Source organism: Vanessa cardui, chromosome 3 (genome assembly GCF_905220365.1).
Source record: "Vanessa cardui chromosome 3, ilVanCard2.1, whole genome shotgun sequence".
In the NCBI taxonomy this organism is placed as follows: Eukaryota; Metazoa; Arthropoda; class Insecta; order Lepidoptera; family Nymphalidae; genus Vanessa; species Vanessa cardui.
Window position 1 is genome coordinate 707,650 of NC_061125.1, and position 27,996 is coordinate 735,645.

The following is a 27,996-nucleotide window of genomic DNA, read 5'->3' on the forward strand; positions in this document are numbered from 1 at the left end:
GCCAGTTGCCTCAGTTATATAATCTACATTCCGAACCGGTAAAAAATGTATACATATTTTTTACGTAAAAATAACGATTTATACTTCGCATATATTTCCAACTTTGCCAATTAATATATTCAAATCTAATGTTAAAAAAGCGTGGCGTTAGTCGTTATTCATTTTCAGCATTATAAAAATATATTTGTATTTTTATGAAAACACTTATTTATAGTACGATTTTTAATTCGAGTCAGTAAAATGACAAGTGCAACTGTCAGTGATACAAAAAAGGGTAACCCGCTACAATAGTGATGTTCGGCAATCAATAGACTTCGACATTTAGTCATGCTTTATTTTATTAGGTATCAAAGCGTTTTTTTATTGTAAATTAATACATACCGTATTAAATAATACGATTTTAGAAATATGGACCTTACCAGTGTATTAATATACCGATTCTGAATATACCGATTCAGAATCGGAGTCGGAATCAATAACATCCGTAATGAATAAAAACGTATAAAATTACTTGTATTTTCCTGACCTTTTAGTGTTAATTCCTCTGAACCTCTTTATACATTTTTTCCCAGCTTTGTAATAATGTTGTAGTGAGAAATTTTAATACGCTGGTAAGGTCCATATTTCTAAAATCGTATTATTTAATACAATATGTATTAAATATTTATAATAAAAAAAACGCTTTGATACTTAGTAAAATAAAGCATGACTAAATGTCTATGTCTTTTGATTGCCGAACAGTATCAGTGACAGTTGCACTTGTTATTTTACTGACTGGAATTAGTAATAGTGCTTTAGTCGAAATTCCCAAAATTATAGTCGACATTCTATCACATCACTATTTATTTGAGATTAAAAACCTGCAACACTGGAAATGTCATTTTACTGACTCGAATTAATAATTTTACTATAAGGTGTTATTTTATTTATAGAATGGAATTACTACTGAGTTTCTTGGCGGCCATTATTAGGAACTACATTCCGAATGTAGTTTGAGATGTTTAATTACGATTTAGAAGTGCTTGTACGAGCTAACTTTGTTGATTTTGTTGTTGTTTGCTTGTTACTTTAATTACATATATTTCGATATAACTTGACTTATTTGTTGTTAATATAAAGACTGACTCTAAGGCGGAGTCTAATGAGCGGCACTACATTATACGGGGAGTTTCATCCCCATTCATCCTGTGTCTAGAATGCTTATTGTGAAATTCAAATGTATCAATTAATGAAACACAGTAATTAGTTTCATCTATACTAATAATATAAGAAGGTAAAATTTGTTTGATTATATGTAGTGTTTTCTCTGAAACTAATTTACCTAATTCTTAAAAATATTTTCAGGGATAGAAAGCTACATAATTTCTGAATACTATACGGTGTTGATTATATTTATATTATATTAATAAACACTCGTGAAAAGCCGGAGTCACTAGTTTGGTACTAAAATAAAAGCTACATCAAGAGCGACCATTCAAAAAAAAAATGTACAAGATGTTAAAGAGTCTCAAACCGTTCCGATATAAAAAAACCCTGAATAAACTTTTATTAAAGAACCTGAAAAAAACAATCCCCGTTTAGCTTTATCATCGTATTTTGCATAATTTTTTCATAAAATGCGAAGACGGTTATGAGCAAATGAAAATGACTACAGGCGCGAGGTCATCGGCCTCGACACCAAGGCGCTGTATCTGGACTTCATGAATATTCAAGTTAATCATATTTTTATACAAACCTTACGCACTCAATGGCTTTTCACTAGAGAGAATTGTTCACCGGGGAAAAGTTCATCCTTTCGTCTGTGCAGGGGTGTTCATGAAAATCTTACGTATTACGCAATTTCATCTATTCGGAACTTTTACTTTTTTATTCGAATATAAATATTTAACGTTGTGTAGTTTTATTTAAATACCCTCCGATTTAAAGGTCATTTTTTATCCTATATACCTGACCTTTTCGCATTTGAAGATTATCTTAAAATGATCTTTACATATACTATTTTATACACCATAAGTGTAGGTGCTGACCTAATGGAAAGTGTGCCCCACCGCCCATAGGCACCTGCAACACAAGAGGCTTGCATTGCCAGCCTCTAAGATATGAGTAGATTTTTCTTAAAGAATCCCAAGTCATATTACTAATACTCTTAATCGATTTAGTCAAAAATTAACAGCAATTAATACAATTAATTAAACGGTTCATTATAACGTTAATGGGGTTAATTTACTATTGTTTAGTTTATTAAGACACAAGTCGATCTGTTGTGGTAACCAACCTGCCGTCTCCGCTAATGGCGGCGGTTTGAGCCGTCTGTTTGTTATCTCCTCGGGTCAATGAACACGCCCGTAGTATTTAGTTCGGAGCCCATCACGGTTTAATTCACCGAATTAATTTTATAAATTATCGTTGACATTCTAATCAAACCATTTGTAGCCTTGTCATCATTGCTTTGCTCTTGACTTTCAATTGTTTAAATATTTTCGCGTCTTTTTTTATTTTCAACCGACTTCACAAAGAAGGAGTTTATCAATTTGTCTGTATTTTTTTTTCAAATATAACAATAACTGTAACTTCGTTATATAATCGTAAATCGACTTTTAAGTAGTCTAATATTATTCATTTCATTTTACTTAGGACTCTAAAACATATTTTTAATACGCAATTGTTTTTATTACTTTTTATTGCATATAAATTTGTTTTAAAATAAGTAGTGTTTTGTTTGAAGTCGGTAAAGTAAAGTCGGTAAGGTAAAGTAAAATAAATAATTTGTCTTATAATGATTTGAAATTAATCGGTCATGATTGAAGGTGAAAGTAAACTAATTTTAATATTCTTAATTAACAATCAAAAGTCAAACACTATTTTTATAACGCAAACCCAGAATTAGAAAAAAAAGTTACAAACACATTCATGCTTAGTATAATCTGTCCCATATAACCCTGCAAATTGAAAACGTCCTACTTGACAACAAAATTCTATACTACATTAAAATCTCCGACGGAGTCGAGTTATTTTGCCCGTACTCTGCTAATTACAAGCGCTCGTTGTCTTCGCTAATGATTTTAGTAATTGCTTAACTAATTACTTGTACTGTTTTAGCACTTTGACATATTTTTTTAATACATTAACTTATGATGTGGAAACAATGATGATTTTTTTTCTCTTATCTGTGGTCGAATCAAGCACCTACAAAAAATTTAATCGTTGATTTTATTGCATATATATTTTTATTTATATTAAATAATTTTAAAGCAACTTGATTTTTGTTCAAAAGAATGTCCTTCTTTTTTGCATAATACGAACTGAGATAATTATAGATAAAAGTCCTTTACAAGAGTCCTCGTCTGCGGACTCATTCAGGACGACTTTTAATAACGCATCATATTTTAAACTCGACATTAAATACTAAGAAAAATACGGGAAGAATATGGAAATGACGTACACATTCATAACATGTCATTCGAAGCGCTTTGAATGAACGCGAACTGAGAATCTTCAAAGAGTATCAAGATATAAAAAACCGTAGCAGCAAAAATGGTTCTCTGAAGCGATTCAAGATCAAAATAAAAATCTAAGATATTTTTATAATTGTCAAGGCTCTAATAAATAACCCGAAAGTATGAATAGGGCTCGGTTTTATGTGGATCACTACTAAAGATTATTAGTTTTGGAGTAGTAGTGCTACATTTAAAGTATAACACCTCGCTTTATTGCCTCTACTGGTGATAGGAGGTTTGGTTCGTTTGTAGCCTAGGATCGGAATTGCCATTTCTGGGACATTCTGCATTCTTGTCACCATTCCACGCGGTCCAGATTTATACAGTCACTATTTTTAGTTAATATTTGTATGTATTTAAGGACTTAAATATTAATAATTCTTATGTAACTTAAGAGAAATATAAAATATCAAGGTGCTAATTTGAAAACTTAATTAGAGATAAAATATAACATACTATATCTAGATTCACGATGCATTCGTATGTCTACGAAAAATATTTAAAATGAACTCATAATTATTTTTATACTTGATGTGCTGTTTAATAATTTATTCTCGCTTGAGGTAAACAATATTAAATTTCTATGAAAAGCGAAAGCAATGAACTCTAGAATGAGAAGTATGAGATAACTTCTAAGAAGCGTTCATTCCGACACATGACAGAAGTAAAACCTTCTTACGTCAGAAACGTAACATACACAAACATTTCATTTAAATTCAAAAGAAGAACATGCTTACAACTCAAACAGAATTTTTCGTATTTTATATACAAAATAAGACTTTAATAACGATTACATGTGTAGTAAAGTTGTAACAGCTAAAACATTCGCAGTAAACCTAGAAAAGGAATAACGACTAGCCTCGTTAAACCTTCAACGCAACTATTAAGCACGTTGACTATGAGTTCGAATGACCAAATTACACAATGCCTCGGAAAATAAAATCACTATTTGTATAATATTAAACAGTTTTATCTATTAAATCTCTACATAAACAGACGTCGCTTGGTGATTTTTTTACAAGAGTTTTTGTCTTCTTCCTTCAAATGTACAATTACTGATGATGGAAAGAGAAAATTGTGCAATAATTCAAACCTACGGCATTTCTTGGCAATGTTATAGTTTTTTTTTTTTGAATATATAATTTAAGATTCTTAACAAAATAAGCAAGATATGTATCATATATACATCGGACGTGATGGTCAGTAGGAAACGATAGCACGACCTATCAGATCGGTACCAAAAAGGACCATAAAAGGGGTTCTGTTAGTATAAAAACCCTTTTTGGAAGGTTTTCCTAACAGCAATGGTGGGTCATTTTTATTGCTACAGATTACAAGATCGTAATTTGGCTAGTACCAGCAAAGTAAATAATTTTTGGTTCCCCTAAGAAATACAAAATAGCAACTAATACTTATGAGCGGTTATGCATAGATAGATTGTTCACCTGCGCTTGAACCCACATAGGTACTATAACACCACAAGCTCATTTAGCTAATCTCCATTGAGAGCCAGCGTGGACTAAAAGGGTCAAGTGTCCATTACCATGGCTATTTCTTGCAAATCCTGTGCGTACCGAAGTATGTCGAGCATTCATCTGTTAATGAATGAAATCCAAACGGAACACGATTAATTCGTAGTTATTAATGTATACACGCGGGCCTTCATCGAAACTGTTAAAGGAGTTTATTTAATAATCGGCATAAAAAATGACAACTAATATTTTTTCACGAATAAGTATCAAAATATTCCAGTATTAATATTATACATGTGAAAGTAACCTTGTCTGTCGCTCTTTCACGTCCTAAAATAACCTAAGATGGTGAAATTTGGTGTGAAGCAAACTCGAACTTCAGGGAAGGACATAGGCTACGTTTTTGCCTGACACATGACAACGAACCCCCTAAAACGCGAGCAGAGCCGCGGGCGATAACTATTTTAAAAGAATCTTCTATTAATTACAAAGTGAATTGTTGATGTCATGGTGCAAAATCAATATACCTACTTTTTTCAAGTAGGATTTTACAAGCGAATTTGAATCGCCATTTTACAGAACTGTATTAGAAGAAAAACTACCACCGGCTCAGAATGTAGTTTCTACTGACAAGAACTAACAAGAGACTCGGTAATTACTTTTCCAACATTTGGGATGCAAATTATCATTTAAATATATAATATATTAAAAATATATAATATATATATCATTTAAAATTATAATTAATATGTCCCGCCTGAAAGTCGATATATATATAAACGTCTTTTTCATAGACGCGCAAACATATGTATACCTATTATTATCACATGTCTTGTAGTCAAAAACATATCAAGTCTCGTGACATTTCTGAAGAAACCTTAGCCTAAACATAACTCAAAGACATAATTATTCAATCATGCTAATTAACTTTAAGTCTAATTCTTAACGAAAATGTTCAAAACTTAAAAGGTTTCGTTACGTCAACAGTAATCTACAACAAATGTACGAATCATTCACTGCCTTTGCTTTGTTAATTATTTATTAAACTTATAAATTGCGCATTAATTTTTTACTAAAAATCAAATCACAAAACGATAACATGAAAAAGACGATAAAAAGTGGGCAAAAATAGTTTTATCAATTAACGATCAGTCAGTCATAATTTGGTTTATAAATTAATAATTATATTTACAAAAAACATATCTCATTATTACATTTATTAATTTTAATATTATTTGCAAATCAGTGTTACCATTATACTAAGATTAAAAATGGATTTTAAAACAATCAAAACATTTTATCACAACATAAATAAATATTTATTACAAGACGTATTCAATACTAATAATTATTTATATTGAATATTATTAATATTGGTACTTAAAATATATAATTCAGTACTTCGAAAGACCTGTATTATATTTTTAAGAATAATAAATAACAAGTAAGTATGTCATACCAAAACAGCGTTATTTTAAAAAACTTTTTTATTTAATATCAAAATAAATTATTTCCTAAAGATAACACTAGGATTTGTTAAGAACTAATTTAAAATATAACGGTTTTTATGTCAAATTTGATTTAAGGCGGTTGAACAGATATCATTTGCCGTGATCATAACCCCATATTTAAACCCAAGAAAGTGACGTGTTCACGACGTGACACGCCGAGCAAAAGTAGGCTACGCAATTAATAACAAATATACATATGACGGTAATAAAAGCACAACGCGCCTGAATGTTTAATATGAGCAATTTTGTGCCCAGCTCATGTGTATATGCGTAATGGAGATAAGGACCAAGGAAATTAATATAGAGCCGGCAATAAAACGTCATTTTGAAATTACTTTGGGCAAGAATTTCATATCGCCGCTTAAGAATGTAAATCTAAAGTTATTAGTCGCACCAGTGACGAGCAACAAGTCTTATTCATAGTACTAACCTTCGCCCGCGACTACGCTCGAGTTTCAAATGATTTCAGGTTTTAGAGCTTCAAGCTTGCTTCGTACAAAATTTTATCGGTTACTTGCCGTGAAAGAGCTACAGACATACAGATAAACCTTTATAATATTAGTATATATTAAAGGACGGTAGCGCCTATCTTAATAGATAAGTTAATAACCGTATTATCTATTTAAAATCGAACTTATGAAAACGTTTTTACTCATAACTGAGGCACTTATTAAACGGAATAAGGATACATCAAATACAGGAAATGGCCGTAAGAGAATTCATAATTGGAAGACAAATATTTTAAATTATTTCTACAGTCCGCAGATTCTGTGAACTGATTCTGTGATTCTATTATCTATCTGTTATATCTTCCACATGTTCTGAACTGTAATGGAGATGACATAACTTTTGACAGTAATTACTAACATAAGGGGTAATTTGGGTATCGTTGGAGTATTCATGTCCAACGTTTTTGCTCTGCATATAAACGTTTACAATTAATATTTTCCATCATAAGAACCCCGATTGCTCGGATTAGCCAAAATTTTTGATATGTTTGATTATTTGTTTTTAAACTATGAGGTTTGGTTCGAGACTTGACGGTTCATAGACAATCTCAAATTTATTACAAGTGTCACTTTTAATTTAGTATTAAGTATACGCTCTCTGTGACAAAAAAATAACGTCTTGAAAGGTTCTAGATAAAAAATTAACCTCTTGATTTTTCAAAGTATTTTCATTAATTACTAATAATGTACATATTTTGGTTCATTATGCTTCTAATTCATATTCCGAAAAAAGAAAGGTGACTTTGAACGGCAAGGACGAACGGTCAAAGCTCCGTGTAGATGGCGCCACATTATATTTGTTATCTGTCACAATAACAATATGGAAAACGAAGAAAAAAAGTAAATAGACCATGGAACACGTTTGATCAGCCTAAACTTTTTTTTGAGAATTCAACAGATTTTATATTATCGATTTTTTTTTTTCATTTATTAGAACATCATTTTTTATGGCGTATTCCAATTTTTTTTAAAAAATCGAATACATTTCATAATTATGAAAAGCACTTTGACACTGACAATAAAAAAAACACTTTTGTTTTTTAATTCATTAATTTGCTTTAAACAGATCAAGATGAATCAATTAACGATGCGTACATGTTAGCTCCATCTAGCGGAAAAATTATTAAACAAAATATTGATTGACAGATTAAAGAAAGTGATTACAAAAAATCACGAAATCTCTTCAATATACAAAGGCTAGAGATATAAAAATATTGCATATGCTAATTTTATATGATGATATCCAATATTTACTTCGATATCTGTTATATTGGCGACCGCGACCTTGGCGCCGCCGTTACGTGCTAATCTGTAGCTGATAAGACTGGTTTTACACAGGATTTATAGCGCTAGTACACGCATTATTTCTACGTTTTATTGATTTTAAAATTTAACGTAATACAAATAAGAGCTTAAAGACTTTGAATAATCATTTTCAAAAATATACATTATTTTTTAAATTCAATGAAATTTTGATATGAAGCTTGCTTGAACTATAAGGACATAGCAGTTTTATGCTTAGCCCCATCTAATGTGATGTGTGATCACCCCAAATGCAAGGGAAGTTGCGAGCGACGACTAGTATTCCATATTGTTAATCAGTTTATACATTTTATACTTATTTTTTATATTAAAAGAGCTATAAATGTATTTAAATTTATTTTATAATAACCTTTCATGAAGTAACGATGTTTTTGTTATGATTCGGAGTTCAGCAAACAAAAAACGGTGGTTTCGTTAAAATAATATATACCTTTTAAATAAAACTAGTTAAACCGGATTTTCAGCGTTCGTGGTCACGGGTAGACACGGGTCTACCCGTGACCACGCTGTAAAGTGCTCGAAACGTCGGGATGCCAAAAATAATTAATATACGCGATTCAAATCCGGTATAACTAGTTTTATTGAAATGTGTAATAATCGCGAAAATTTAAGACAATAATATATACCTGTGTAATTAACAAACAAATCGGAAAGTAAAGACAGTTTTACATTTATTAAATAATTGGCTGGTATTGCCAGTTATTAAATCAATGTAAAAAATATTAAAAACATTATCTACTAATCGATACTATAAAACGCTCGATCAGTCGCTATACCAGGCTATTCGATTACATTATACAAAACCGCGAAATCACTTACGGGAACAAAAAGTAGATCCATTAATCAAGCTTACGGTAGATCTACCTCAGGTTAAAGCTTAATAGGGCAGTTCATTTAACGTATTTATCGGAACGTATGTACACTAAGTTATATGTAACCAGTTGCTTTAGCCAAAACGACTTAACAGATTTTAATGAATGATTCGTTTATTCAACAATGTCCTGATTAAAAGGAAATTTGATGTCACCCGATATCAAATATGGCGGACGTAATCCATTTTGTTCAAATTAACGAAATAAAAAAAGAGTCGAGATGGCACAGTGGTTAGAACGCGTGCATCTTAACCGATGATTGGGGGTTCAAACCCAGGCAAGCACCGCTGTTTCATGTGCTTAATTTGTCTTTATAATTCATCTCGTGCTCAGGGGTGAAGGAAAACATCGTGAGGAAACCTGCATGTGACAAATTTCATAGAAATTCTGCCACATGTGCATTCCACCAACATTGGAACAGCGTGGTGGAATATGTTCCACAAACCTCCTCAAAAGGAGAGGAGGCCCAGCAGTGGGAATTTACAGGCTGTTGTTGTTGTTGTAACGAAATAGATTGTCAGTTATTAAGTAGTTGTTTGAACAACTTGTTAATCAATAATGTACATTTAACAAGGTATGTTAAAATTAGTGTTCAATAATACAAAATTAACGATTTTTCCAGAACAGCAGCGATGATGCTATGAACGAGACGGACGCCCACGCATGACCTAACATTTGTCGTTAATTTACTTTTAATATCGTGTGATTAACCTCACAGTACATTTAGCAATAGCTGTATAAAAATTAACATAATCTTCACATATAATTAAAGTATAATAGAACCAACACTGTAGTCACTTACGGAATGGCTATGTTGATATAATTTAAAAAGGTCATAACGAGCGGGAACTTAGAAAAGAAATGCAAATTCGTTTTGCGTTTAATATTTTTGCCTATTCTGGTTGGATCGCCTAACTTTAGACCGGCAAATTTAAACTGCACATTGTACTTACAAGTCATAGGATACTCGACTGTATGTTAGTGTGTTTATCATTTAAATAATTAATTGAAATAATGTTTTTGGAATATAATTTACCAAAACCATCTAGTTTACATTTTAATTATGAAATTATTAATAATGATGAACATTTAGACGATTATTATATTAATTTAGACGATTTAATTGCCATTTCTCATTACTTTCACGTGTACTGACGAATTTAATTATGAATTCCGTATTTATTACAATGTTATTCGTATAACACAATACAGAAGCGGCACTGATTAAAAATTAGATTAATGTGTCACTTTGAGCGCCCGTTGTATTTGGAAATACAGTTTATTTTGTGATGGTAGCATTATCAACTCGCGTAACAATATACATTTTATATTTTAACCGGAAATATTATCAAATTTAGATATATTTTGAATACATTAATAAAATACGGAGATAATAATATCAAATTTCATTAGACTCAGTTACAAACAGGCAGTTACGTATTGATTAGTACTTCCATTACATATTGCGATATTTTAATTAACCAAAAATTACACTTGCTTATATGACATCAAATAAATATCTAATGTATTTAAATGTAAATTCTTACAATGCTGCAATTTATTAGTAAATTATATTTATTTGTGTTTATCTTTTTTATTCTAATAGGCTTATATTATCAATTTGTACAACATTTGCATGAATTACTTTACAACAGTGACTATAGGTTAATATTATAAAAGTATTATATTATGGTTTTTAATATGACGAGAACGATTAAAACGCAACTTTAATGAACTGGACTCATTCGAATAGGAGTAGGAGTAGCAGAGATAATAAATAGCTACAGTCACGGTTCAGTGCACATTGTTTCAAGCTCAGTGGCACGCGGACACGCCGTGACGTAACCGTTACGTTCTACGTAACAATACTGACATATGTGATCGATGATTTTAATTATTACGATTAAATTGTAGTGGCAACACCATACGTATGCACAAAATATGCAGCCCGGCTTATCTTTATTCATTAAACGTGTCATGATTTTGTATATTTAATGTTAAGTTAAAATCACGAATAAGCATCGTTTGTTTATGACGCACAGATAGCTTAAATAAAAAAGAAAAAAGACATGAGCGAAATTTAATGACGATATTTAAAAAATAATACAATTGTACTCTTTTCTATAAAATCTCTATTAAAAATATTAAACGTAATCTTGTTTTATGTTAATGTATAAGGAGTTTTTCAGTGTTCATTTCATTTATAACAAGATTTTGTAACTAAAAACTTACTAAATATTTATGAGTATCAGATCAATTAAAAATATTTAAAAAAAAAATCACAGATAAAATACGCACTAACGCATATTAAACGTAAAAAGTGAATTCAAAATGGCGATGAATCATCAACTCTGTCATCGGATTGATGGCGGTCAATTAAACCGGTTTAATGTCACGTACGTGCCGTTTTACTCGGTTAAGTGATAAAACTTTGTATGTATTGTCATTATACAATAATTGTGTTTAATCTGTTGATTCAATTGTGTAAATTAAATACAAAAATATACTAAGGTCATGTAGTTAAGAATAATGTAGGTACATGTATAATTTATTCACTTGCGCAATGCGTCGATACAGCCTATTTCCGATTGAAGAAGTAATGAAGACTTAAGATTTACAAATTATATGCGATTTGTACATAGCACCGCTATATTGTACACTAATAAAAGTATTGATTAATACACCTTTAAAATAGTGGAATACCACTTAGCTACCTATATCCATCATCACATCTGTAATAGTTTCTTGATGTAAAACCGGCACTTTTTGCATATCCATATTCAAGCTAGCCAAGGTACATTATTTCGCGCCAATTCGATTTCAAATGTTGGTAATAGCCTTTGACCTCTTGTGGTTGGTATACACTACAGATGTAAGAAGAGCACAAGGTATGAACACTACTGCCAAGTGAAGTCGGTATAAATCCACCTAGAATCAATATTTCCTAAATTTGAATAATTCTGTTTAAATCTCAAACAAATTAATAAAGTTAAGGTTAGTTAAGTTTTAAGGTACCAATATATTTTTGGGATTCAAAGCCTACTGCCTACGCCAATAAATTTAGTATTATTAATTTCAGCCATATAAAAAAGATAAGCTCAGTACATCACGCATATCCGTCGAATACTTATAAGACACGAATAATGTCGCGAGATTTATAATCTTAAATAAACTCAAGATATATACTTACAAATTAATCTCATATGACATACAATCAAATAAGTAATTCACACAACGCCGGACCTAATTTCGCACGAGGCTAATGTAATCTAAATCTCACAAAGGGAGGTTTAATAATGCAATCCCAGAGCTTCGCCCGGTTATTGCGTTCGGTAACAGTCTGTTAATGTCCTACGACTGACTAAAGGGCTCATGTAAGCACTAAGGAACTTATCAACCGGGGAGTTGTAGTGTGCGTCGGTGAACATACATATACAATAATTTATATCATGAACTCTATTTTCTATAACGTATATTTTTATGAACTTATTCATTATACATCAATGCCATGAGTTTGTTATTTGGTTCGGTCTTATGCTAATTTAACAATTAAAAAAAAAATAAAAAGTTTATAGATGAATAATCGGACTTTCGAATATTATTAAAATATTTGGGATATTTTCGGTCAAATAGTTCAGTAGATTTAATCAAAAGCAAGTCCAGTATCAGTAGAGTCGAGATGGCCCAGCGGTTAGAACGCGTGCATCTTAACCGATCATTGTTGGTTTGAAACCCAGACAAGCACCGCTGATTCATGTGCTTAATTTGTCTTTATAATATTCATCTCGCGCTCAGCGGTGAAGGAAAACATCGTGAGGAAAACCTGCATGTGACAAATTTCGTAGAAATTCTGTCGTGTATCGTGGAGTATTGTATCCATTATTCAAAATGAACAAAAACAAAAGTAATATCTGTTTATAAATAATGGGAGATAATTTCCCATTTCAAACTCAACATAAGAACACGATGAACAAAATTAAGGACAAAAGTTAGCATGTAAGCATGTAGATCGCAGTTTAAGTGTGTAATATCGGTTGGATGGACGGTATAAAGATACTTTAATGTTGAATGATGTCATCAATCTAGACACATGAAGGTCCAACATTATTGTTAATAGACGGCGGGACGTATTCCTATTGATCCCATTCTCTCTGATTCTCTCTGATTTAATTATTACACATTATTACTGGCTATTTTATATTCTATAAATAAATGTGTGTATTTAGATAAAGATTTCATGCGCGCGGCAAATAAAATCCGCCGAATATTTTCATATGGAATTTGTATCATTACATTCAACGTGTTTCAGAGAAAGTTAAATAAAGAATAAATTAGCTACTTCGATACGTTTTAAAGATACCTTCTTGAATATATATGTATATGTATAAAATAAAGCGTTTATATGAATGAGATTAATATCTTCCTACACCGTTTGCCCAAGCACCATGAAAATTGGAATATATAATGTATTTTTTCACGGAGATGATATATCCAATATGTTGTAAGTGTAATTAACTATATGAATCAATGAACCGATAGACATTATTCATCGTATAAATACCCACGCAGAATGGCATATATGTAAATACATTGAATTATGGTAAAAACAAAATATTCCTAATACAGTTTGTATAAGGGCAATATCGTAAAACTAAAAGAAAATTAATTCCTTCGCTCCTAATTCCAGTGAATATCGAAAATATTCAATACTTATTTATGATAATATCAGAACATTATCCTTCTAAGATCGTCGTGCCTGGAAGTTTATTCTACTACAGTATGTTAATAGTTTATATAATAGAAGTTTCAAAGCTGTTCCTCTACGAAATGAGCCATTCTCCACGGTTATTGCTCGATACATCGATATAGCCAAGATCACGACGTTTGGGATAGCTAGTCGATACTTATGTTAACAGAGCTTTTAACTATAAAAGAAAATAGTTGTTTGAGGAAAATAAGTACTAATTTGGACAGACATTTTTATAGCCATCGACAGACATTACCATCAGTTTATGGTGCTATTTATAAAGCTATCTAATTAAATCTCTCGATCTTAGTATACATTAATGTTATGTGCTAAGTGTAGCGGTCCGGTTTTCATCCACTTGAGTGCATGTCACCTATTGAGCAATTATTCCTCCAATGAACATTCGTTCCGTATTGCGATTCCAATTCCTAGACTAAGTGAGCCAATGTAATTACATCCACAAGGGATCCTCAGTGTCCTCTCAGCATTAAAATTCTCTTTTTGAGTGAGGTTTGAAAATAACGACAATAAAATAACGAAAAAAGGCCGAAAATTAACGGAATGGCAATGACATTGCTGACGCTTATAAGCAACAGACCACTTGTCATCTTGTGTTTGCGCGTCTACCTTGAAAGGCAGTGGAAATAAGGTGCCACCGTCGATACCCTTGATGGTGGTGTAGTAACGTTAGGCCTGGTACTTCTCGCGGTGCCTGAACTACTAACCAAAAGGTGTAATCCTTTTGTCTACTTCCATTAGAATAGGCTTCCAATGGAAGTAGACAGTAGATTTACGTATTGCATACGATTCGCTAATAACTCAGATATATTGTTCTTACAGATCTTGATGAATTAATTTTTATTTATAATACAACACTATTACACTTAACAATTTCGTCGACGTTCAAAACTCAATTTTTCGCAAATACATATTGGAAAATCATAGATTAATCAAGCTCTCGATCAATTATATCGTGTCAATTTGCTGTTAAATGTTTTTTATTTGACTTTTCTCCTGTTATGGTTGGAATAGATTATCTGTATTTACTCCTCAACAGACAAAAGCCTAATGTATTTATCTATCTCTTTCTTTACCTAAAAGAAAACACTTGAAATATCCATTCTCAGTCATTCACTTTCAATTTCAAGACGTCTATTATACGCGGTCTTTGAAAGTATAAATTAGTATGTAGAAAGTTAATTTTATTTGACTACGTCATTACGCTCTGTGCACATATCCATACGTTATAGACTACGTAACTACTTCAGTCTAGAATTAAGAACGAGTTGAGTTTTCGATCGGTATCCATTATCTCTTCTTAATGTGTTTAAATTAAATGGATCAAATTAAATTACCGAATGAAAGAAAGAGTGGTCTATCAAAGACACTCATAGTTTAAAGAGGCATTAGTAATCATTAAAAGTATAAATACATAGTAGATTGGCAAGTTGTTTCGTGTTGTGTTTTTCATGCCGTTGTAGTTGTATTCTTTAATATTTATAAATTATATAGAGTTAGTTACTATATTCTCTCCAAACCAGTACATGTAGTTTTTTCTCTCTAGCTAGAAAAGACCAAAATTATGTTCTAGGACACAATTTTGGTCTTGTATCCGATACTTTTCCGCAAATCTCGTTATTTACGACTATGTCCGAATCAGGTCCAGGGTGTCTCAGTGTAAAATTTCATTAAAATTTAATCATGATGCCGTAAACATTGCATTCAAAGGATCCTGGTGACCTCTCAGCATTAAAATTTACTTAAAGCAGACACAGATTCTTTTGCCTTTCGATTATTTATCAGATGAGCTATAAAAGATAACCAGTTCTGTAGTTCTCAATCAATATATTGAGAATCTTTATCAAATTGAGAAAATATATTGCTATCCCTTTCTTGTGTGTAATGTTTAATAGAATAGCGAACATTTCATCCCAAATTACTAAAGTTAAAAGATATCTAGATCGTAATATACGTACTTGATACAAAAGTCCATTATAATTTCCGCCTCAATTAGTTAAATATTTTCGTACGACTATTTCTGCTTAGGAAATATTATAATATTATAAGAATTCTCTGATCTTTATATTAAATATGTTATAATATATATCTAACATTGAATATGTGCGATATAAAAATATAAAGCTTGTTTATTTATGCTAAATATAAATTATTTGCTTTATTCTTTACATTTTATTTATTCGATAATTAAAAACAAATATGTTTTATATTATTTTTAGTTACTTATCTGTTTATAGTAATTATTATATACACATAAGTATACGCATATAGTTATTCAATTTACTTAATGATTGTCTAGTTTTAAAATAAACTATATATCTACTATGTACGCAATAAGGAACGTCTTTATGTGTGTTACGTGTCTTAATATTTGTAATAGAATGCTAAGATATAAAACATAATTTGTATATAAATCTGTTTCGATTGATTCATGTTTTTGACGACCTCCGTTGTCGAGTGGTGTGTACGGTTCTCATGTGTACGCCACTCCGAGGTCCTGGGTTCGATTCCCGGCCGAGACGTAGATTATCATTAGTTTTCTATGTTGTCTTGGGTCTGGGTGTTTGTGGTACCGTCGTTGCTTCGGATTTTCCATAACACAAGTGCTTTAGCTACTTACATTGAGATCAGAACAATGTATGTGATGTTGTCTCATATTTATTATTTATTATGTTTGTTTTATATTTTTTCATTGCATATAATTGAAATTTCTAAATGTTTATTTTCATATAAACACATAGATGTGTATTACGAACGAGACGTTTGTTTATACGAACGATTTGAGTTATCGTGTTTCCCAATATAAGTTTTGAATGACGTCATAATATTGTTTTGTAATCAAATTAAATGTTCCTTCAAGATCTATCACTGTAAAAATGATGTCACTTCTAAGATATACTACTGGATTTATTGAACGGTTTATTTTATTGTTGTTTTGATAAATAACAATATATTTATAATAGTACTAAGCAATTAAAAATTCGTTTTAAGTAATTAAACAACTATTACTATTTATTACAAATCTATTTTTAATTATTTGATATAAAAATAAATAGTTTAACCATATATATTTTCAACTATAGTTAGTAACAATATAACATAGATACCTCACAAAATTTTACTGTTCTTTCATTATAATATTTATAAAATTACTGCGACCAATAAATAATGTTTTATATTTAAAGCCGCAATAAAAAATAAGGTCTTGGGTACTTAATAAATGAAAAATCCGTCTATAATTAAAAAAGTTACTAAACATACGAAGGGTCGTGTGTGTAATTAAAAGTTGGAATCCTTCGCAGATTTTTCCACAAAGAGTCTTTCTTCCTCCACGTCTTAAATTGCCTAAGATATTTAATTAAGAAGATAAATATTGATAATGAAAGTTCTGAAAGCTTTCTTCGTTAAGATCAAACGACCCAAATCGTATCTCGTGAATTGAATCGATGAATCCTTCAAAGAAAATGGTGAAAAGAATTTAATCTCCACTGATTACCGATACCGTAAACGTACATTATGGGAAATTGTTTTGAAACGAGATACGCCGGCTTTCCCCTAACATCTAAATATATATACAGAAACATACCCCATGTTGCATACAAATCCATAAAAACATTTCCATACGTCTACGGCGACCCTTCGTGAAGCAATTTTTCAACTAAAACCTTGACCTACTTTATCTAATGGATTTTAGAGACAACCTAATTACTTAGGCTGTACTCGCGAGAACTGCTTGCTGTGGTTCATAGTTAAAGCCAAAGAATATTCATACATTATTTTAATAAGTTTTTTTTTAATGCTATGACAGCACGCATTAACCGTTCTAGGAAAAGCTTTTTCGATTTCCATATTACACTTACGAACTTTATCATATTGCATGTTGAAAATATCCTGATTCAGAAAAAAGTTAACGTAGGTATATCGAGTTGCAGCGTTTATCTAATCTTTTATCGGCTCAATATCAACGCAATTCTGCCACCTACAAGGCCTCGGCTACACGTAGTATCAACAGTCACAGCTCTCGTTTCACATGAAACATCAAAGAATTAAGTGAGCACGCGAGCACGATTAAAAGTACCGATGGCCAAGTTAAGGAGATTATGTTTACTGCGCTAACAGATGACACGGCCAAGGGCACGCTGACGTCAGCGTAATAGGACTAATGTTTTATCACTCTACTGATGAAACGAATACTCCCACTCGAGTATAGCGGAATATCGCCGATGATAAAATTGCCGAGGCGATAGTAAACACGACGATGTTTTGGTTCGCGAGTGTGTCGTGTCAACGGACCGTAGTTTACACAACACGCTGCACGCGAGTCGGAGAAAAACGGTGCGATACCATTTGCGAAGATCGAGTTTCAATTATACGCCACCGACTGCGTAGTCCCCACTACCGTCCCCTCGGCCTCCGAGCCTGCCCACCTCGGCCCACAGCCCCACAGCCTCACTGCCTGCGGAGACTCTGACCGCAGCGCGCGATCAACCACTCACCTTTTTAATCTGGAAGTGATCCGGACGCAAGGTCTCCTGTATTTCCTGCTCGGTCCCGCGCGGCGCCGCCTGCACCGAGCTCCGGAACCCGTCCAGCACGCCCTTGAAAGTGAACTTCTTCATTGCGAATCACGTATCGCGCGGATCCTTTGTCCGAAGGCCGCTCGCACGCCGGCCCCGGCTACATCACAGCCGTCCGCCGCGGACAGCGAGCCTGTTTTGGCAGAAGGAAGGTCGGTCGCTCCCGCGCTGCTCACACCGCTACTGCGCAGGGCCGTCCGGGCCGCCGCCGACGCCGACACGCGCCCGCCACGCCGACAATCGACGAAAACTAGGCGAGGCACCGCCTCCGGAATGTACAGCAATGCGGTCTGCCGACAGATCGATACCGGGGAGCGGCGACACACGCGCACTCGAAGCTATTCTGACACGCGCCGTCACACGGACCGCCGCGTACTGGCCGGAAAGAGCGCGACGAGGCCGATCGATCTCCCCGCACGTGGTACGGAAAGAGATAAACACATATAGCGCATGCAGGTTTCTAGTCACGTCTTGCGGAGGAAAATTTCACAGCTGATATCTGCCTGCGGCCGCGGCCGCCAGGTGGCGCGCATTGCAAAAACAAAGTGCAATAACACTCAAATGTCAAACGAACGTCAACATGGCAGAGGCATTGGCAATTTTATAGCGCAACGGCGACCGTGCTGTCAACACACAACACACAGAACTGAACTTTCTTTTCAAATATTCCTATAAAATAAACAGAAATGTCGTATAAAGTGGCGATTAGAAGCTTTAAAACGTTGAGTTACCTTGGGAGCTACAAGAAAATTAGAGATCGCCCTATAAGGTAAGTTATTTTGACATATTATTTCGTAATTATACTACTGAATTCTTGTACTCGAATTCAAACGATTTGAACATGAACCGGTCTATAGCCTTCGAATTATGACTTGCGTTTCAGTGTTTTCTTTGTAAATGATACGTATTCTCAGATTACTAATTTTGAAGTTGCCTAAGGATTGTATAAGAATAGGTATTTGAATTATTAATCATATCACTTATCACTTGTCATGCGTTCTTTATCAGAAAAAAATAAACCGGTGACACAGTTTCCAAATTTCATCTATAAATAACAGAGAATAAGAAAATTATATATACAAAACTATAGTGGAGGAAAATATTACTTGTAAAACAAACAATATGACTAAGTTTTAACATTTACATTTGTTAGCTTGATTCTATAGGGTTTATAATATTTTTATTTTAAATCTACCTACAACAACAACTGAAAAATTGGTTAAGTGACTTACATACAAAAAATATATATCAGAAATACAAGATATACTGATATTTTGACTTCAATTCAGATGTTTAATCATTAATACATATGCTATCTATGTACTAGCTTCATATGACTACTTTAATATATTATGGATTTGTAATAAGATAATATATCTTACACAGCAGGAAATTAATAGTATACAAAAATAACTTTACAATTTTTGTCTTTACCTGTGAATGTTCTTATGTTAAACAAAGATGTATCTTGTTCTTTCAAATGAAAAATAAATGCTGTGAAAATATATCAGATGCATATAATAAAACATAATTTTAGAATTAAATAACATCACATTTTGAAAGGAAATTATAAACATTATGAGCTAAATGCATAATAATTACCATACTTCTTACACATCTGATCACTTTACTTGGTGGTAGGGCTTTGTGCGAGCCCGTCTGGGTCACCCACTCATCAGTTATTCTACCGCCAAATAACAGTAGTCAGTATTGTTGTGTCCACCAACCTATACCAAAAAAAAAAAAATCATTTTTAGACATTTTATAATAAATGGTCCAACTACATTAAATGTTAAAATATTTTTTTAATTTCCAATACATTGATGTATATTTTGTAGATACTATTGCGCTGCAGTATTGGGTGCTGGATATGTAGCTTACAAAGAGTTCCAAAGAAACAAAGCCGAAATGAAAGAGTTAATATATTTAAAAAACTATATGGCCGAGCCGATCACACCCGTGCATCAGCTGCAGAAGAACCAGGACGATATGAAGACACAGATGGAGCTTCTGATCATGAGAATACAGGCTGAATTCTGTCGTGCATTAGAAAAGGAAGAAGATGAGGTTTGTAAACTTGGTACAATCTCTTCGGCAAAGTTGGACAGTATAATCATTTAGACTTTGTGATACTTTAATACAATACATCAATCAAGGATTATATTTTAAGAGTAATTGACCCTAAAGATAGGTTTAAAATAAGTAAATTGTAAAAAAGCACACAAGCTTTTTCTATAGACGTTAAAATGAATTGTTACAGAAAAATTCGGATACTTTTGGTTATAGCTTGGTCTCAAATCTGCTACTACATTTATATAACTGAACTTATTTTCACTACAAATCATTTGCTAAGTAAACTAAGAATGTGTTTTAATAGTGTTAACTATATATTTACTATAGGTTACCTCATCTTAGTTGAAGGTGATTATTAAATACAAGTGTATATTTTATGTTAAAGAACTAAACATAAATGTATGTATATATAATACAGATATTATCGATGGAGTAATCTCAAGGAGACTGATAAAGCTTAAATCGTTGTCTGAAATAGGAAATAGGAAAGCACGTACAATAACTAAGAGTTAACATTTCATTTTTTTTATTTGTAGGCATGGGAAGATGAAAAAACAGCTGACGATTATGATTATGACAACGACGTATTTTTACCGTCGCCGGTACGCAACGATCATTATAATATATAATATTGAATTAATTACGAGTTCTAAATATAATTTTAGTATAAACTTTACTTTTTAAACTTTCTGCTAAACATGAATGTTGCCATACAAAATTTTTAATATTTTCTTTACTGGAACTATTTTCGATATAACCTTATTTACCGCTCTCTATTCACTAATAAAGTATGTGCTGAGGTATTCAGGTTTATAATCACAGCTTCCATACTTTGTCCGTGTAGGGTTAATAAAATGACACGTCAAAAATACTTATTAGGAACACATGAATCTTATTTGAATTCAATGACCGCATATTGACATTACTCTGACGTCACAGACCCATAAGACTCAAATGTCGAATGCTTGTTAATTAAATAAATTAGAAATATAGGACCGTTTTGTAGTAAACCTACTTGGAAAGTAGTTTCTTTCTACATAAATAATGTTTTATAAAACCTTATTTAATAAAAAGAGAAACGAATGCCTGCCAGTTCGCTTTACTTTAAGAGAACTTTGATACGTAATACAAAAAGAACTAATCTTTGTTCAGAACTGCTGTTTTTGGAGTATTTCTTGCGTTCGCTGTTTACATGTCAATCCAAATAGATCTATAGATACAAATGTAAGTATTTTTTAGGAAGCAAAGTTCAAAGTGGATCGTTGGACGCGCAAAGAGGGAGGCGGCGGCATCACTTGCGTGCTGCAAGACGGCAGGGTCTTTGAGAAGGCCGGAGTCAACATCTCCGTGGTGTCGGGGAAGCTGCCGCCGCCGGCCGTGCAGCAGATGAAGAGCAGGTACAGGATTAACCAAACCCAATTCTATGGACAGTTATGGAATAGAGCTATTTTCCAAACCATTTTTCCAACTTCACTTGGTGGTAGGGCCTTGTACAAGCCAGCCTGGGTAGATACCACCCACTCATCAGATATTCTGCTTCCAAACAACAGTACTCAGTATTGTTGTGTTCCGGTTTGAAGGGTGAGTGAGCCAGTGTAATTACAAGGGACATAACATCTTAGTTCCCAAGAATGGTGGCGCATGGGCGATGTAAGGAATGGTTAATAATTCTAACAGCACCATTGCCCATATCCTCGTCCACCAAACTATAAAATAAAATAGAACTTATATGATTAGCATTTATCTATGAACTGATGATATCTGTGACGCTAGGTACTTTTATTATACTAAATACATCTATCTAACTTAGTTCTACCAAAGTAGATATTTTTAACTTAATCGATACTGCATAAAGTCGAGTTTATTTCGCTGGATTGTGATTTTAGTTATCTTTCCCGATATCAGGGGTAAAAACTTCGAAAGCAAGGAGTTGCCATTCTTCGCGGCGGGCGTCAGCGCCGTCATACACCCGCGCAACCCCATGGTGCCCACCATACACTTCAACTATCGATACTTCGAGGTTAAAGATAAAAACGGTACGGATTCACTGCATTTAATTTTGAATTAAAAGTAATAGAGAATCAAGTTTTAACCCTAATTGATGATAATTAGATTGATGTTTTTAAGATTATTTTGATTAGTTTGACATTTTCTAAAATGAAGTGTCAAATCTGTTGTCTTTTTTTACAATGGATATGAAGCAAAGGCACCACGTGACACTCATAGACAAAGGCATTATAATAGGCTAACGGTTAACAGCCATGCCTCAAGGCGCGTATGTAATGTATAAACGTTAAATTATTTGACATTTGATTTGCATTCACACCATTTTTTTTTTGTAATTTTATCATAAACTAAAAATGTTAAGTATCTTTGCTTCGTTTCACAAAAAAAACGTTAAAACTAACTGAAATTAACACGCAAAGTGCGTTTACGTCACAAGTTTTTTATTAGCATATATAATAATATAGCAAACCTTTGGCTCATTTGTGCTTTATACAGATTCAAGATATTTTATGTCTATTTATTGGGCTTAAATCACATAACATCCATGTATTATGAAAACACCTGTGACACTATTCTTCTCAAATACAGCACGCGGTACTTATCGATGTCAGTACATACCGAAACCTATGGAGGAAGACTATGTATATCCACCACCTTAAATAGACTATTTGACAATGCGTAAAATAAATTTTGAATTATAAAATAAAAAAATAAATTGTAATCGGTGTATATTATGAGTTTAAAAATGATTATTTACTGAGGAAACTTGAAAATAATACTTAATTTATTCGAAAATCCATAAATAAAAGTGTATTAGCCAGCTTATGATGAAGTCACTTTCTTGTAAACTTTGCTTTTCTACTATATATACCCGGATTTAAATACAGGAAAGTGACGTCACCGACCCATTTCAGCGCCATATTGTCCAAGTAGCGTTTTTGCGAGCTATTTAAATATGAAATTTTTAATATGATGTTTTTCGGCAAATATGTACTAGAAATAAAAAACACAACTTTTATTGGGTTCCTTAACTTCTACTAAATAATATAAAATGGATTTTAAAAAACAGTCAAATAGCCTATCGATGAAACGGTAAAAATAAATAGCGATTCTTATTGGAATCTGGTTAGAGCATTCCCACCTCTGACATATATTAGATTCTCATTTCCCAGTGTTCTTGTCAGTTTCTGACATATGTTAATAATGATATATGTTAAGGTAACAAAGTTTCCTACAGGCTTTTACTTAGAGGTAGGGCTTTGTGCAAGCCCGTCTGGGTAGGTACCACCCCCTCATCAGTTATTCTACCGCCAAATAACAATACTCAGTATTGATGTGTTCCGGTCTGAAGGGTGAGTGAGCCATTGTAACTATAGGCACAAGGGACATAACATCTTAGTTCCCAAGGTTAGTGGCACATTGACGATGTAAGGAATAGTTATTCCGTACAGCGTCATTGTCTATGGGCGATGGTGACAACTTACCATCAGGTGGCCCATATGCTCGTCCGCCAACCTACACCATAAAAAAGGCCCAAAATAACTTTTATAAGAACGTTTATATTTTGGATGTCAGAAGTGCATTGGTGGTTCGGTGGGGGCACGGACCTCACTCCGTACTACCTCAACGAAGAGGACGCGGTACACTTCCACCTCACGCTCAAACACGCCTGCGACACCCACGACCCCTCATACTACGACAGGTAAGTCTTTTACTGGTAACTTTTGACAGCTTTTACTTGCACCCAACTTGTGATCATTTTCAGAAGTGATTATTAATGGATATATTCGATGCGTAATCGAATATACCATTGAAATCAGATCTAAGTTGAGTTACTGTTTGCTGAGACAGTAATCTCCAGAATTAATAAACCAAGTCTAAAAGTTTAGGCCGGCAACTGATGTCCATGGTTCGTTGCTCGTTCGCCACCTATTACATAAAAAAAAATAATTGGTGGGAAACTAAATTATTCCTGAGATATAAAGTGTATAATTTTAATTTATATGACGTTTTTATATTAATTAATTGCATTCATATCAAGCAGGAGCTGGTCGCTAGAATAATATAATGTAAACGTAACTCGCTTCTTATTTGTCCCTTAAAAATAAGACCAAACGGGAAAAGATAATTTTCCAAATCGGTTCATAAATAATGTATTTCTGGAGTGACAATATTTAAAAAAAACGAAATGTGTCATGGAATGCTCACTTTAAATGAAGTTCCGTCCGCTATACATTATGTATTAAATAACAGATTATGTAATAAATTAACAATAAGAATAATTAAATGATAAGAAGTAAAATTCTTACTAAAATCCCACAAATGAAATGACAAAATAGAAAGAGACAGAATAAGAGAAAGAGTGAGAGAGATTGTCCCGATGTAAAATAATTTTGTTTAAAAAAAGAACACAATCGAAATTATTATTCATTGAAATGGAACAAAAACAGATTTAAAAACGGAATAATGATTGTTTCGTGTGTTAAGGCGGTGCGGGATTTAACGAGATGACCGATACTTAGAACGCGTGCATCTTAATCAAAGATTGCGGGTTCAAACCCAGGCATAACTATTGAATACTCATGTGCTTCCTTTGTGTTTATAATTCATCTTGTGCTCGGCGGTGAACGAAAACATCGCGAGGAAACCTGCATGTGTAATTTCATAGAAATTCCGCCACATGTGTATTCCATCAACCTGCATTGGAACAGCGTGATGGAATATGTTCTGAATCGTCTTCTCAAAGAGTAGGCCTTAGCCCAGCAGTGGGATATTGACAGGCTGTCGGCTTGCGCAGGTTCAAGAAGTGGTGCGACGACTACTTCACGATCACGCACCGTAACGAGAGGCGCGGCGTGGGCGGGATCTTCTTCGACGACGTGGACAGCCCCGACCAGCAGAGCGCTTTCAGCTTCGTCACGTCCTGCGCCGAGGCCGTCATCCCCAGCTACATCCCCCTCGGTGAGCCCTCACTCTGATAAAAGCACCTTTAGGCCGATATATGACAAATGAGTAATCTTTACAAATTGTAACTATGCACCAATGTATGACACATAAGTAATCTTTCCAAATTATAGCATCACTAGTTCAATTAAACTCTAAAATCCACTGTCGACAATGTCATGATCATTCAGCTAAAATACAATATTTTTATTAGTACTTACTAAACAAAAGAAAATAAAGGAAATGGCTGTTGGTGTTCCACCTTCCTATGGCTTCGCCCTGGGAGAAGAAGGTCGAAGGTTCACACGTTGCAGATTTACATCAGTCATATTCCAATATCCTCGCGATTTTTCCCATTAACAAAATCAAAATAAACTTTATTCAAGTAGACTTTTACAAACACTTTTGAATCGTCATTTTACAATTAAGTGAAGCTACCATTATTGAACTCGATATCCCATTAGGATTCACGTGATAGAAACACTGGGTCATCACGGCTCTTACTAATGTCAACATATTATTTAAAAGTTAAAAAACACAAAGACGACGCCTACGGCTACCACGAACGGCAGTGGCAGCTCCTCCGCAGGGGTCGCTACGTCGAGTTCAACCTCATATACGACAGGGGCACCAAGTTTGGTCTGCACACTCCGGAGGCCAGATATGAGTCCATCCTCATGTCTCTGCCGTTGAACGCCGTGAGTATGACGTAACTTGATGGTCTCACTGTACTCCTTACACCGAAAATGTCCATTGGTGATGGTGGGTTGTGAACAGGTACACCCAATTTACCGTTCGATACAACAACAACAACAGCCTGTAAATTCCCACTGCTGGGCTAAAGGCCTGCCTTCCCTTTTTGAGGAGAAGGTTTGAAACATATTCCACCATGCTGCTCCAATGCGGGTTGGTGGAATACACATGTGGCAGAATTTCTATGAAATTTGTCACATGCAGGTTTCCTCGCGATGTTTTCCTTCACCGCTGAGCACGATATGAAATATAAAGACAAATTAAACACATAAAACAGCGGAGCTTGCCTGGGTTTGAACCCGCAATCATCGGTTAAGATGCACGCGTTCTAACCACTGGACCATCTCGACTCCACCGTTCGATAGCCTAAACTATAAAAAACAAACTTACATTTTCAGAAGTAAGTAAAGACAAAAAATTAAAAAGTAGTAACGAAAAGGTAAGTATAATTAGTATTGCTAATTATACTTACCTCCTTAATTAAATTTCTGTTTTATGTTTGTAATGATAATATAAGTTTATGACAAATTCCTACCTTAATAATTCAGTGTGGCAAATTAGGGATTTTTATTTTTCCCATAAAAAAAATCGTAATGTATAATTTTATAGAGTAATTTATTTTAATGGTGTGATAAAATTTATTGCATCATTTAAAATGTCATAAAATAATCGGGATTTGTTCTTCCTATTTAAGTAATTTTTGGGGAACTTTTTAAAATTCCATTGAATAAGATAAAAATAAAGAAAAGTAAATATTAAATTCGTTAGTTGAATTTAATATTTACAAATGATATTAACTCTTTGAACCACATTCTATAACATTATTTGTTGTGAGATAGTAATATGTTATCACAGTGTACAACTGCCTTTATTTTTAGTTTTCTAAGGCTTGTCTTACTTATATATACTTGTTGAATTAAATATCATAATATAATGGTCGACCTCCTCAACTTTGTACCCTCCAAAACACACACAGTAATTTCATCAAAATCGGTCCAGCCACATAGGAATTGCTCAGTCATAATTATATAGATATATATTATATATAAATTTGTATTTTAACATACTAAAAATCTACCATATATCTAATAATTAATTTATGAAATTAAAAATATCAATATGATTACAGAAATGGGAGTACATGCATGAGCCGCAACCGAACTCAGCTGAGGAAAAGTTAATGAAAGTCCTGAAAGAACCTAGAGACTGGCTCAATCTTGAAAAGGCAAAAAGCACAGCCGCTTAGGTTACCAAATGCATAGGCAGTTAACCAATGCACGGGGGAGAGGTTCTAGGTAGGTCTACCCCACCTAGAGTTCTCTGCCATGTTAAAGTGTTCCAGTGTTTAAATAGTGTGCACATATCCTATGGATGCAATGGTGAACTCTCCTGTTTAGTATTGTACTGTTAAAATAGCTCTCTTCTGGGTGAATGCTTGAAGAAAGAATAAATTGTTAACAAATATTTTTTATAAAGTCTATTAAATTATTTATCTTTTCAAGGAACTACTTTGTTTTATTTGCGATTCTGTTTAGTAAACTTGATAGAAAATTCACAATTATTTTTAAAATTTTAGTGTGGATATTTTATATAATTTTTTTTTTTTTTTTAATATTGGATGTCATAGTCTGATAGTTTAAACATAACTTAAAGATGTATTTTATACTTGGTAAACTTAATAATGTTTATAAGCC

General features: G+C 33.2%; 2 protein-coding genes across 10 annotated transcripts in view; one reads left to right on the plus strand and one right to left on the minus strand.

Annotated features, from left to right (window-relative positions):
* Window positions 1-18,895, minus strand: part of LOC124543739 (syntaxin-binding protein 5) — a 283,002-nt gene extending 264,107 nt beyond the window's left edge. For 3 of the 8 annotated variants that reach the window (XM_047122025.1, XM_047122019.1, XM_047122020.1), the window contains exon 1: window positions 18,446-18,895. In XM_047122025.1, the coding sequence (XP_046977981.1) occupies window positions 18,446-18,568 (123 nt within the window). In that variant the 5' untranslated portion in view covers window positions 18,569-18,895. The remainder of the gene's footprint in view (window positions 1-18,445) is intronic. The other 5 variants (XM_047122021.1, XM_047122022.1, XM_047122023.1 and 2 more) reach the window with 3 other exon arrangements.
* Window positions 18,896-18,989: 94 nt separating this feature from the next.
* Window positions 18,990-27,807, plus strand: LOC124543741 (oxygen-dependent coproporphyrinogen-III oxidase). 2 transcript variants are annotated; one of them, XM_047122029.1, is made up of 9 exons: window positions 18,990-19,295; window positions 20,365-20,593; window positions 21,136-21,201; window positions 21,839-21,996; window positions 22,505-22,635; window positions 24,182-24,308; window positions 25,404-25,567; window positions 26,078-26,247; window positions 27,432-27,807. In XM_047122029.1, the coding sequence occupies exons 1-9, from the start codon at window positions 19,213-19,215 to the stop codon at window positions 27,546-27,548; spliced, it is 1,245 nt and encodes a 414-aa protein (XP_046977985.1). In that variant the 5' UTR covers window positions 18,990-19,212; the 3' UTR covers window positions 27,549-27,807. The 2 variants fall into 2 exon arrangements, with proteins under 2 accessions (XP_046977985.1, XP_046977986.1); XM_047122030.1 differs by lacking the exon at window positions 21,136-21,201.
* Window positions 27,808-27,996: the final 189 nt, after the last annotated feature.